This window comes from Piliocolobus tephrosceles, chromosome 14 (genome assembly GCF_002776525.5).
Source record: "Piliocolobus tephrosceles isolate RC106 chromosome 14, ASM277652v3, whole genome shotgun sequence".
NCBI lineage: Eukaryota > Metazoa > Chordata > Mammalia > Primates > Cercopithecidae > Piliocolobus > Piliocolobus tephrosceles.
In genome coordinates this window covers 42,506,686-42,520,627 of record NC_045447.1, presented here as the reverse complement: position 1 = coordinate 42,520,627, position 13,942 = coordinate 42,506,686, and the positions used below count along the sequence as shown (strand labels likewise).

Below are 13,942 nucleotides of genomic sequence, written 5' to 3'. Positions count from 1 at the left end.
TAATCCCAGCACTTCGGAAGACTGAGGTGGGAGGATCTGCCAGGAGTTCAAGACCAGCCTGGGCAAGGAAGAGAGACTGTCTCTACAAAAGTTTAAAAATTAGCCTAGTGTGGTGGCATGTGCTTGTAGTCCTAGCTACCCAGGAAGCTGAGGCAGGAGGACTGCTCAAGCTTGGGAGTTTGAGGTTGCCACTGCATTCTAGCCTGGGTGACAAAATGAGACTCTGTCTCAAAAAAACCAAAAAAAACCACACACACAAAAAACTAGAAAAGTCTCATACATTTTCAAAAAATTCGATAAATTCATGGGTCAAAGGGGAAATTATAATGGAAATTAGAAATGTTCAGAACGAAATGATAATGAAATCATATGTCTCAAAACTCGTGGGATACAAGCAAAGCTGTACTTAGTAGGAAAATTATAGTCTTTAATAAACTGAAAGGAAGATAAGGAAAATTAATGAGCTAAGAGTATTCATCTCAAGAAAGAGAATTGCAAAGTTATCTCCAAATAATAGGAAAATCAATCTAAAGAGAGCAGAAGGAAATACAGTGAAAAAAAAGATAGAAATTAGTGAAATTTTAAAAACCAATAGAAATACTGAATAGGGACAAAGTTTTGTCTTTGAAAACACTTATAAAAATGAAAAACATTCATGATACTGAGAAAATGCTCAGACAATATTCAGAATAAAAAGGGGGACATAGGTCGCCACTGTGGCTCACACCTGTAATCCTAGCACTTTGGGAGGCCGAGGCGGGTGGATCACCTGAGGTCAGGAGTTCCAGACCAGCCTGGCTCCAATGGCGAAGCCCTGACTCTACTAAAAATACAAAAATTAGCCAGGCGTGGTGGTGGGTGCCTATAATCCCAGCTACTCGGGAGGCTGAGGCAGGAGAATCACTTGAACCCAGGAGGCGGAGGTTGCAGTGAGCCGAGATTGCCCCACTTCACTCCAGCCTGGGCGACAAGAGCGAAACTCGGTCTCAAAAAGAAAAAAAAAAGGTAGTGGGGGCGGGGCAGCCAGGCGCAGTGGCCCCTGCCTGTAATCCCAGCACTTTGGGAGGCCGAGGCGGTTGGATCACCTGAGGTCAGGAGTTTGAGACCAGCTTGGCCAACATGGTGAAACTCCGTCTCTACTAAAAATACAAAAAAAATTAGCTGGGCATGGTGGCAAACATCTGTAATCCCAGCCACTCGGGAGGCTGAGGCAGGAGAATTGCTTGAACCTGGGAGGCGGAGGTTGCAGTGTGCTGAGATTGCAACACTATACTCCAGACTGGGTAACGAGAGCAAAACAAAAAAGTTGGGGGGACAATTTTATATGCAAGAGGTAGATGGTTTGGACCAAACTTCCAACTGAGAATAATCAGAAAAGCTAGAGGAAATATTAAATATTTAATGTAAGATATAGAAAGCTTATGTTTGAGGGGATTAGAGCATTATCAGGGCAATGAAGATATTGCAGGGTCAAGTTCTACAAAATAGGAAAGCCAGTGATGTGAGCCCAGCATTCGAGCTCACTTTTCTGAGAGGCATCTGTCAATCTCAAAAGCAGCAGCAGCAATGAGGCTGAATGGTATTTCTTTTTTCTTTTTCTTTTTTTTTTGAGACGGAGTTTCAGTCTTGTTGCCCAGGCTGGAGGGCAATGGCGTGATCTCGGCTCATGGCAACTTCCACCTCCCGGGTTCAAGCGATTCTCCTGCCTCAGCCTCCGGATTAGCTGGGATTACAGGTGCCCGCCACCATGCCCGGCTGATTTTTGTATTTTTAGTAGAGACGGGCTTTCTCCATGTTGGTCAGGCTGGTCTCGACCTCCCGACCTCAGGTGATCTGCCCGCCTCGGCCTCCCAAAGTGCTGGATTATAGGCGTGAGCCACTGCGCCTGGCCTCTGAATGGTATTTCAAATGGACTTATGGGTGGGATAGATGAGATTATAAGAATCGCAATTTAGGTTTGGCATGGAAACTCCTCTCCCCCCACCCAATATACCCTAGGACTAAGGGTGAATCAAGAATAGACAGTACTCACAGAGACTAAAGGTCAGCTTCAAATCATCTCATTCCCTACGTAGATTAAGAAGACCTCAGATTGCCGGCACCTCTACTCTAGCTTACTTGCCATAATTAAATAGGCATCTTCTATGCAAGAAGAAAATATGCAGCTGAGTGCCCTGTCTTACACCTTTAATCCGAGTTCTTTGGGAGGCTGAGGAGGGAAGATTGATTGAGGCCAGGAGTTGGAGACCAGTCTGAGCAACACAGCCAGAGATCCCATCTCTGCAAAAAATTTAAAAATTAGCTGGGCAATGTTTAAAATGTAAAAATGCGCCGGCCATCCTAGCTACTCTGGAGGCAGAGGTGGGAGGATTGTTTAAGCCCAGGTGTCTGAGGTTACAGTGAGCTATAATCACACCACTACACTTCAGCCTGGGTGACAGAGCAAGACCCTGTCTCTAAAGAAATTTTAAAAAAAGATAATATATCATCCAGTGCTTTAAATTATTCCTGTAATTTTTGTATACAGTGACGAGCACTCATACAAGGAGATTTGTTGTCTGAAAAGCCAAGAAAATCAGCAAACAATAGAAATAGACCCACAGGAGATCTGACATTAAAACTATTTAATATGTTCAAGGAATTATTAGATGGAGAAATTTAGCAGAGAACTAGAAACTATAAAAAGGAAACCCTAGAACTAAAAAGTACAGTAACTGATAAAAACTCTAGATGATTTAACAGCAAACTGGACACAGCTGAAGGATTTGTGAACTTGAGAATAGATGAGAAAAAAATATACAGAATAAAGCTCAGATTTACCATAATGGGACACAGACTGAGATATGTCATAAAATACAGAGAAAAGATCTTATAAATATAAATGGAGTTTAGAAAGATATTAAAGAGAATGGAGATAAATCAATATTTGAACAGATAATGGATACGTTTTAAAAATTAACAAAACACATTGTAGGTTAAAGAAGGGCTATACATCTCAAGCGAGAGACAGACAAAAAAAGCAGGCCAGGCATGGTGGTGCACCCGTGTAATCCCAGCACTTGCGGAGGCTGAGGTGGTTGGATCTCTTGAGCTTAGGAGTTTGAGACCAGCCCGGCCAACACAGGAAAACCCTGACTGTACAAAAAAAAATACCAAAAAAAAAAAAAAAAAAATTAGCCGGGTGTGGTGGCATGCGCCTGTGATTCCAGCTACTCAGGAGGCTGAAGAAGGAGGATCCCTTGAATCTGGGAGGTTGAGGCTGCAGTGAGCTGGGATTGCGCCACTTTCCAGCGCCACCGCACTCCAAACCTTCTGAAACAACTGCTTCAAAAACAAAAAAACCCTTCCAACTGCTTTTTTTTTTTTTTTTTTTTTTTTTTTTTTTTTGAGACGGAGTCTCGCTCTGTGGCCGAGACTGGAGTGCAGTGGCCGGATCTCAGCTCGCTGCAAGCTCCGCCTCCCGGGTTTACGCCATTCTCCTGCCTCAGCCTCCCGAGTAGCTGGGACTACAGGCGCCCGCCACCTCGTCCGGCTAGTTTTTTTTGTATGTTTTAGTAGAGACGGGGTTTCACCATGTTAGCCAGGATGATCTCGATCTCCTGACCTCGTGATCCGCCCGTCTCGGCCTCCCAAAGTGCTGGGATTACAGGCTTGAGCCACTGCGCCCAGCCCCAACTGCTTTAAAAACAAAAACAAAAATCCCTTCCAACTGCTTCGAAAACAAACAAAAGAAAGAAAGAAAGAAAGAAAAAGCCACACTTAGCTACAAGCGTAAAGCTGTTAAAACCAAAATAAAACATATACATGCACAAAGACAATCTTAAAAGCAGCTAAAGGAAAGAGAGGGATTACTTTCAAAGGAGGCTCAAAAAGACAGCTAATTTCACTGCAGAAACAATGGAAGTCAAGAGACAAAGATATTTCCAGACAAATATTGAGATAATTTGCCAGTATCAGGTCTACACAGAAACAGATAACAAAATTATTCTTTAGGAGGAAGGAAAAAGGTGGAAGACCAGAGGTACAGGAAATAATGAAAAGAATAAAAAGTAAATATGCTTGTAAATCAAAATGAATGTTAACTTTTTTTTTCTTTTTTTTAGACAGAGTCTTTCTCTGTCATCCAAGCTGGAGTGCAGTGGCATGAACACTGCTCACTGCAGCCTTGACTTTCTGGGCTCAAGTAATCCTCTTGCTTCTGCTGTTTGTGTAGCTGGGACCACAGGCACACGCCCGCATGCCTGGTTAATTTTTTTATTTTTTGGAGAGACAAGGGGTCTCAGTTTGTTGTCCAGGCTGGGAATGGTATAAAACAATGAGAACTTTTAGTAGAGTATTAAATTTATATATAATTATATCTAAAAAATTAAATATTAGGAAGGGTTAAAGGAAGGTGAACTGAGCTAAGGTTCTTGCATCATCCAGGAAGTAATAATTTTGTACTTCACTTTAAAAAGTTGATGCATGACGTTAGCTCTTTAGATATTCGCTAAAAGAATAGTAAAAGAATACATTTAACATACTACATAGTGTATGGGGAGATATCCATAGCAAATATATATTCTTAGAGATGGGGTATTGCACTGTTGCCCAGGCTGGAGTTCATTGGTGCTGTCACAGCTCATGGCAACCTCCAACTCCTGGGCTCAAGCAATCCTCCCGCCGTCTCCTGGGCAGCTAGGACTGCAGCCATAAGCCACTATGCCTGGCCATTTTATTTTTTTATAAAGATAGGGTCTCCATGTGTTGTGCAGGCTGATCTCCAACTCATGACCACAAGCTATCCTCCCGCCTTGGACTCCTAAAACGCTAAGATTACAGGCATGGGCCAATGTGCCTGGCCAAAAAAATGTTTAAAGCAACTGAAAAGGGTCATAGAACAGACAGGACAAATGGAAAGTAAATTGTAAGGTGACAGATTTCAACTCAAAGATTGCTAGTAGTTACGTTAAATGTAATTTGAGATGATTGTCAGATCAGATTTTTGAAAACTGCTTACAAAAGACCTACCTGAAATGTAAGGATACACAAAGTTTTAAAGTAAAAGGATGTCAAGGCATACCAGTGCTAGCATTAGCTAAATGAAAGTTGGTGTGCTGTGTTAATATCAGACAACACAAAAAGCAAATTCATACAATTTCCAAGCACTGAGATTGAGCAGTTTGTTTTTCAATGAAAATTCAGGAAATAAATAACTAGAAAATCTCTTTATTTTTGGAAATGCTCTTTTAAATAACTTGTGAGTCAAAGAAGAAACCACAGTATAAATTATAAAATAGTTGAAACTGAATGATGAAAACACTATCAAAATTTGTGCAATTGCAGCTAAAGCCATGTATAGAGGAAAATCTTAGATCCCTAAATGCAGATATTACAAAAGAAGAAAGGCTGAAAGTCAATAAGCTAAGTAAGCATCCATCTCAAGAACGTTGAAACAGAACAACAAATTATACCCAAAGAAGGTAAAAACAAGGAATAGAGATCAGAGTGCAATTGAACCACTTTGAAACTGTCACTATCTTTTTTTCTTTTCTTTTTTTTTTTTGAGACAGAGTCTCACTCTGTCACCCAGGCTGAAGTGCAATGGCACGATCTCGGGTTACTGCAACCTCCGCCTCCCAGGTTCAAGCAATTCTCTGCCTCAGCCTCCCAAGTAGCTGGAATTACAGGTGTGTGCCACCACGCCAGCTTTTTTTTTTTTTTGTATTTTTAGTAGAGATGGGGTTTCACCATGTTGGCCAGCCTGGTCTCAAACTCCTGACCTTGTGATCCGCCCACCTTGGCCTCCCAAAGTGCTGGGGTTACAGGCGTGAGCCACCATGCCCAGCCTTCGATTTTTTTTTTTTTTTTTTTTTTTTTTTATTAAGAGACAGGGTCTTGCAATGTTGCCAGGCTGGTCTCAAACTCCTGGGCTCAGGTGATCCTCCTGCCTCAGCCACCCAAAGTGCTGGAATTATAGGTGAGAGCCCCTGTGTCTGGCCATTAAAGTTTAAAAATAGAAACAGAAGATATTGTGAACAACCTCATGCCAATAAAATTCTAAAGTTCAATGAAATAGGCTAATTCCTAGAAAAGTAGAAATTACCAAAACTGACATTAGTAAAAGATTAGAAAGCCCAAGTAGTACCGTAACCAAAAATGCTGCATCAGTAGTTAGGTCTAGATGGCTTTACAGACTAGTACTACCAAATTTACAAGAAATAAATAATCCCAATTTACATAAACTATTCCAGTGTATAAAATAACAAGGGCCAGTCTTAACTCATTCTATGATGTTAGCATACACGTTATACCAAAATCTGACATGAATAGCACAAGAAAGCAAAATTACCATGCAATTTCACTGAAGAATAAAGAGAAAAATCATAAACAAAATATTAGCCAACTGAATCTAGCAATGAGGTAAAAATAAAAGACTGATTTGAAATTAGAAAGTAAAGTAATGTAAACAACTACATTAATATATTAAAGGAAAAATATAGGAATATCTCAATAAATGCTGAAAAATCTCTTACACACTTTGACATATATTCATGAAAAGAAAGCTTAGCAAAATTGAAACAGAACTTTCCTTAATCTAATAGTAGGAATCTGCCCAAAAAACCTACAGCAAACATTGTACTTAATGATGAAATGTTGAATATATTCTTAAAGATCAGGAAAAAGATGAATGCCTGCTATTAACATTTCTATTCAACATTGTTCTGAAAGTCCTAGTCAGTATAACAAGGAAAAAGAGAAGGAAACAGGTTTTTAAAAAAGAAGAACAGGCTGGGCATGTTGGCTTACGCCTGTAATCCCAGCACTTTGGGAGGCCGAGGCGGGTGGATCACCTGAGGTCAGCAGTTCGAGACCAGCCTGGCCAACATGGTGAAACCCTGTCTCTACTAATAATACAAAACTTAGCTGGGCATTGTGGCACAGGCCTGTAGTCCCAGCTACTCGGGAGGCTGTGGCAGGAGAATCACTTGAACCCAGGAGGCAGAGGTTGCAGTGAGCTGAGATCACGCCATTGCACTCCAGCCTGGGCAAAAAGCATGGAACGCCATCTCCAAACAAACAAACAAACAAACAAAAAACAAACACAAAATGGAAGAACAAAGCAATTATTTTTAGATGGTATTATTATCAACCAAAACCCCCAAATAATAGAATAGTACGATTGATGGATAAATAATCAGTATTAAAAAATCAGTTACATTTCTGTATACCAGCAATAAGCAAAGCCAAAAAAAATTTTTTTTTTTGAGACAGGGTCTCGGTCAGCCAGGCAGGAGTGCAGTGGCATGATCATAGCTCACTATATCCTCAACCTCCCTGACTCAGCTGATCCTCCCACCTCAGTCACCCAAATAGCTGGGACTACAGGTGTGCACCACCATGCCTGGCTAATTTTTAAATTTTTTGTAGAGACGAGGTCTCACTGTGTTGCACAGGCTGGTCTCAAACTCCTGAGCTCAAGTAATCTTTCCTCCTTGGTCTCCCAAAATTCTGGGATAACAAGAATAAGCCCCTGTGTCCAGCATCAGCAAAAAGTTTAAAAGAACATTTATTCAAATATATTTTAAAAAAATCAAGTTCCCAGAAATAAGTTCAACAGAAGGTGGGCATGGGCTATATGGAGGAAACTATACAATTTTATTGAGAGAATTACAGAAGATTTAAATAAATGGAGATATATTAAGTTCATGGATTGGAAGGTTCCATATTGTCAAGATAACAGTTCCATTACAACTTTTTGGGCCAGGCGCGGTGGTTCATGCCTGTAATCCCAGCACTTTGGAAGGCCGAGGTGGGTGGATCACCTGAGGTAAGGAGTTCGAGACCAGCCTGGCTAACATGGTGAAACCCCATTTCTACTAAAAATACAAAAAATTAGCTGGGCATGGTGGCACACGCCTGTAATCCCAGCTACTTGGGAGGCTGAGGCAGGAGAATGGCTTGAACCCAGGAGGCAGAGGTTGCAGTGAGCTGAGATCGTGCCACTGCACTGCAGCTTGGGCAACAAGAGCAAAACTCCGTCTCAAAAAAAAAACAACACAACTTTTTGGTATTAATAGATTTAATATAATCTCAATTAACATCTGTACCTAGTGTGTGTGTGTGTGTGTGTGTGTGTGTGTGTGTGTGTGTGTATACATAAATTGATACGTTGATTCTAAGTGTATAAGGATGGTCAAAGGTCCAAGATTTGCTCAGATACTCTAAGAAAATCTTTAATGTGTGGGAAAATGTGCATACTACTGTATAAGGTAAATCAAACTTGTATCATATAAATTCTACCCAAGTAATCTGTAAAGTCAGTGCATTTCAATAAAATTTCAACAAAATATTTTAGCAGAACTTGACATGGTATATATAAAATTTACTTGAAGAGAAAGCCTAGTATTAGCCAAGAAAAAGTGTTTGTAAAGCAAATGAAGGAGTCTTGCTTTGCCACGTAACAAATATACCATAAACCTTGTAGAAATTAAGATAGTATGGTGTTGCACAGAATACCAATATAGAGTCCAAGAACAAAACTTGTATGTAGTAAAGATGGCATTACAAACCAATGTAAATAAGATCAGCCTTGATATTGGGACAAATTATATACCAGCAATAAACAAAGCAATATGTATCTTTTAAACAAATATGTATCTTTTAAAAGATACATATCATACCATGTACAAAAATATACTATAATTTGATTCAAACAAAACAATAACTAACAGTTTTATAGATCCCTTTTATACAATGTTCAAGATTAAGAATCGCCCAGAGGTTGGCTTTGTGTGGTGGCTCACACCTATAATCCCAGCACTTTGGAAGGCTGAGGCAGGAGGATCACTTGAGGTTTGAGACCACCCAGGGCAACATGGTGAAACCCTGTCTCCATTAAAAATACAAAACTTAGTCGGGTATGGTGGCGAGTGCCTGTAATCCCAGTTACTCAGGAAGCTGAGGTAGGAGAATCGCTTGACCCAGGGAGGCAGAGGTTGCAGTGAACTGAGATCGTGCCACTGCACTTCAGCCTGGGTGACAGAGCAAGACTTCGTCTCAGAAAAAAAGAATCTCCCAGAGTCTGGGACTGGTGGCTCACGCCTGTAATCCCAGAGTTTTGGGAGGCTGATGTGGGAGGATCACTTGAGGCCAGGAATTTGAGACCAGCCTGAGGAACGGTAGTGCGATCCCATTTCTACCAAAAAAAAAAAAAAAAAAAAAAGGCTCCCAGAATCGTTGATTCACTACTTATGCACAAAAGGGAAAAATTTCATTTCAGGGTTCTTCTGACTTACAAAAAGAAATAGCTATTTATATGTCTTCAAAAATTACAAATATTAATTTGAATATTTTTACTCCCAATGACTAGCATAAAAAATTTCAGATATTATTAAACTTTGAAGTTCAAATGTCTTAAAAAAGGGTTTATGCAGACAAGTCCATGATTACTAAATTTAGAAAAGATTTCAACTTTTTTTTTTTGAGACAGAGTCTTACTCTGTCACTTAGGCTGGAGCACAGTAGCATGATTTTGGCTCACTGCAACCTCCACCTCCTGGTTTCAAGTGATTCTTCTGCCTCAGCCTCCCAAGTAGCTGGGACTACAGGCGCCCACCACCACGCCCGACTAACTTTTTTTGAATTTTTACTAGCGACAGGGTTTCACTATGTTGGCCAGGCTGGTCTCGAACTCCTGACCTTATGATCCGCCCACCTCGGCCTCCCAAAGTGCTGGGATTACAGGCGTGAACCACTGCTCCCAGCCAAGATTTCAATTTAATAGTTGTTTTTTAATCTCCTACTTTACCTAAAAAGTTTGTTCCTAATAGAAAAGTTTTTGGCTATTTAAAATTCTATCTTATGTACGTTCATCTTAGTTGTATAAAATACTCAGGATTTCATTTGCTAGAAATGAAATGAATCTGAAAGAGCAGCACCCACAAAAAACTAATACTTAATCAAAATAAATAAAGTACAATAGACTTTCACAAATCAAAATGAGGTTTATACAAGTTTTATAAAAATACAACTTTGCGGCCGGGCGCGGTGGCTCAAGCCTGTAATCCCAGCACTTTGGGAGGCCGAGACGGGCAGATCACGAGGTCAGGAGATCGAGACCATTCTGGCTAACACGGTGAAACCCCGTCTCTACTAAAAAATACAAAAAACTAGCGGGGGGAGGTGGCGGGCACCTGTAGTCCCAGCTACTCCAGAGGCTGAGGCAGGAGAATGGCGTAAACCCGGGAGGCGGAGCTTGCAGTGAGCTGAGATCTGGCCAATGCACTCCAGCCCGGGCGACAGAGCGAGACTCTGTCTCAAAAAAAAAAAAAATAAAATAAAATAAAAAATACAACTTTGCAGTGGGGAAGGCCTGAAACAAGAGACAAACCTAAAAAACCATGAATGAAAAGACTGATAAGTTTGACTATGTTTAACTGGTCTGATAGGTTATATGCCAGCTATTTTCCAGTGCATTTTATTGATAGTGATGAAGAAATATATAATTTGGTTGTATATGATTTTTCCCCTAAGTTGTCTCATCAATGCACATCTTTTGGCAACCACCTTTTTTATTTAAAAATATGTTTTTGAGTTCTTTCATATTCATATAAAGCCACCCCTTTCTTTTTAACTTCTCTCCAGTATTTCAAAGTATTGTGTACCATGGCTTGTATAATCATTCCCTCTGTCATGTACATTGAAGATACTTGAAATTTCTCCATTTTACAATGAAGCATATCTTTATATGTCTCTTTGTATTTGTAAGTGATTAGTTCTCTAGATTAAATTACCAGAAAAAATTGCTGAGTCAAAACATATGCCCATTTTAAATTCTGATACTTTATAGAGGTGCTGTCCAAACATAAGCTGTACCAGATTACACTCCACCATAATGTATGAGAGTACCATTTCCTACTACTATTGCCAACCACAGACAGTATCAATCTTTTAAACATTTGCTAACATGGGCAAAAAAAAAAAAGTTATTTACCTATAGCTTGTGTCATTATAAATGAGTGAACATCAATAACCAGTGAATGCTAGAAAACTAAACAAGATAAATGTGTCATTTGCTTTCAGGTCAGTGCTGACAGTTGCTTGTGAACAAACTGAAGTTCTGCTTTTTGACCCTATATCTTCAAAGCACATAAAAACACTTTCTGAAGCTCATGAAGACTGTGTAAATAATATCAGGTTAGTATTATAGTGAAAAAGTGAACTTTATCACTGTGGCCCAAAATGTTCTGTTTTGGAAGTTAGTGAAGATGAAAGTGTGTGATGCCTTATCCAGCAGTGCTAGATGATCCACATTGTGAACTGTGAATCTAATCCCTTGTAAAACTAATCCTTTAATTACAAAACTTACTCTTAGTTATGTTGGTTTGGAATGTTTCTGAAATACATTTTTAACTTCTATATAATTTTACCTTTTCATATATTAGGGTCATCATTATGAACCTCAGCCATGTATTATGCTACTCCTGTAATACCTTTGTGCTAATCATCTGTGTAGAATGATGGCAGTCCCATTGCTTAGCACCTCTCACTTCCACCCCTCCACCATCCAAATACAGACTGTTAAGAGGAAAAAGTACATGCATAGACAACTTCTTTGTAGCATCACTGGAAGCTCCTTAATTTTTAATAATGTGGGAAGTGAATTATAATTGAGTAGTTTGGTGATTAGTATTCAATTATTAAAATGATGGTCATAGAGACTACATAGCAACACAGACAAATGCTTGGCATGACACAGTTTAAAATTGTTATACGAATTATACAAATAGGAGATGATACAGGAGAAAAAGATTAAAAGGAAATATTTTAAAATTCTAACAGTAGTTAGAATGGATGGATTATGAGTAATTTTCTATTTTTTCTATGTAAAGAGATATTACTTTTATAATTATTACTTTTAATTTTCTCAAAAAAGAAATATGGCAATTACTAGCCAAAGTAACATACTGGGTGTTGTGATGTAACTCCTATGCTCCAAACACATAGAACAATAAGTTAAATGGCACAAAAAATATAGCCAGATTCTGAACAACATAAACATCTTTGTGGGCCAGAAATGAAACACGGACACCAAGTTTTAAATAGGGCTGAAACCACAGATCAGCTGGCTTTCGGTCTAGCACTGAAATCTAGTAGTTTTGCTCCTGTCAGGTAAAAGGATTAAAAAGTGCTTAAGTGTTTCATGTGAGGCAGGAACCAGAGCCAGAATCACTACATGAAGCCCGGGTGTGGTTAAAATATACGTCTTATTTATGAGAGGCTGAAAAGAGAAAAAAGCTATTCACTACCAGAGACTATAGGTTTTAGCTGATAAAGACACAGCCTCATCAATAGCTATTGAATGAAGCCACTTGCCGAGTCAGTAACTGAATGTGTATGTATGATATTTCCAATATCATTATTAAACTGGAGCCGAAATGTCATTATAAGGCCTAGTTGTGGACTGGGGGCCCAGATGGCCAAGTGGGAGCAACTCTGAAACCATTAAATAGGAGGAGAGAGAAATTAAAAACCTTTTCTACTCAAAAGAAACCTATAACTCAAATTCTAAAATTTGTAAAGACATATAATGTTAACATCATAACAAAATCAACCACCAAAAACATTAATTTCTCTGGATGAAATTAATTTTATGGAGCAGTTCAACAAAGACTTTATTTTATTTTATTTTATTTTTATTTTTTTTGAGATGGAGTCTAGCTCTGTTGCCCAGGCTGGAGTGCGGTGGCCAGATCTCAGCTCACTGCAAGCTCCGCCTCCCGGGTTTACGCCATTCTCCTGCCTCAGCCTCCCGAGTAGCTGGGACTACAGACGCCCGCCACCTCGCCCGGCTAGTTTTTTGTATTTTTTTTTTTAGTAGAGACGGGGTTTCACCGTGTTAGCCAGGATGGTCTCGATCTCCTGACCTCGTGATCCGCCCGTCTCGGCCTCCCAAAGTGCTGGGATTACAGGCTTGAGCCACCGCGCCCGGCCAAGACTTTATGTTTAAAAATAAATTATGTTATGTATTTATTTTTGACTAGGTAATAGATGCATGTAGTACAAAATTCAAAGGTACAAAAAGGGTAAACAGTGAAAAGTAAGTCTATCTCCACCTCTTTCACCTAGCCACCCAGTTTCCCGCCCCAGAGGCAACCACTGTTACCCATTTCTTGCTGTCTTTTCTAGATAATTGTTGCATATACAAACATATATATATATATACACACACACTCACACATATGTACATTTTTATATAAATGGTAGCATTTACACGTTATTATTTACCTTGCCTTTTTCACTTAATAACATGTTTAGAGATCATTTGATATTAATACCCATGGGATTACCTTATTCTTATTAACAGCTGCATGGTATTCCAATGATTGGGAGAAACTTTTAAGCCTTTTTAGGATGCTCAGAGAAATAAATTAAGAGATACTTTCCAATTAAAGAAAGCTTAAAGACTGAAACAAACAAAAGAGATTGAACAAGAAAAAGTCAATGTAGTAAAGAACTAGCTAGAACTCTTAGAAATTAAAAATGTCAGGCTGCCCAGAAATAAACCCAAATATTTACAGCTAACTGATCTTCGACAAAGCAAACAAAAACATAAAGTGGGGAAAGGACACCCTTTTCAACAAATGGTGCTGGGATAACTGGCTAGCCACAAGTAGGAGAATGTAACTGGATTCTCATCTCTCACTTCATACAAAAATCAACTCAAGATGGATTAAGGACTTAAACCTAAGACCTGAAACTATAAAAATTCTAGAAGATAACATTGAAAAAACCCTTCTAGACATTGGCTTAGGCAAGGATTTCATGACCAAAACCCCAAAAGCAATTGCAATAAAAATAAAGATAAATAACTGGGACCTAATTAAACTAAAGAGCTTTTGCATGGCGAAAGGAACAGTTGTCAAAGTAAACAGACAATCCACAGAGTGGGAGAAAATCT

At 39.3% G+C, this 13,942-nt stretch overlaps 1 protein-coding gene across 3 annotated transcripts in view; it reads left to right on the top strand.

Annotated features, from left to right (window-relative positions):
• DCAF10 (DDB1 and CUL4 associated factor 10) overlaps window positions 1-13,942 on the top strand; it is a 65,797-nt gene that overhangs the window by 8,330 nt on the left and 43,525 nt on the right. For all 3 annotated transcript variants that reach the window (XM_023203138.3, XM_023203140.1, XM_023203139.1), the window contains exon 2: window positions 11,065-11,178. In XM_023203138.3, coding sequence (XP_023058906.1) covers window positions 11,065-11,178 — 114 coding nt within the window. The remainder of the gene's footprint in view (window positions 1-11,064; window positions 11,179-13,942) is intronic.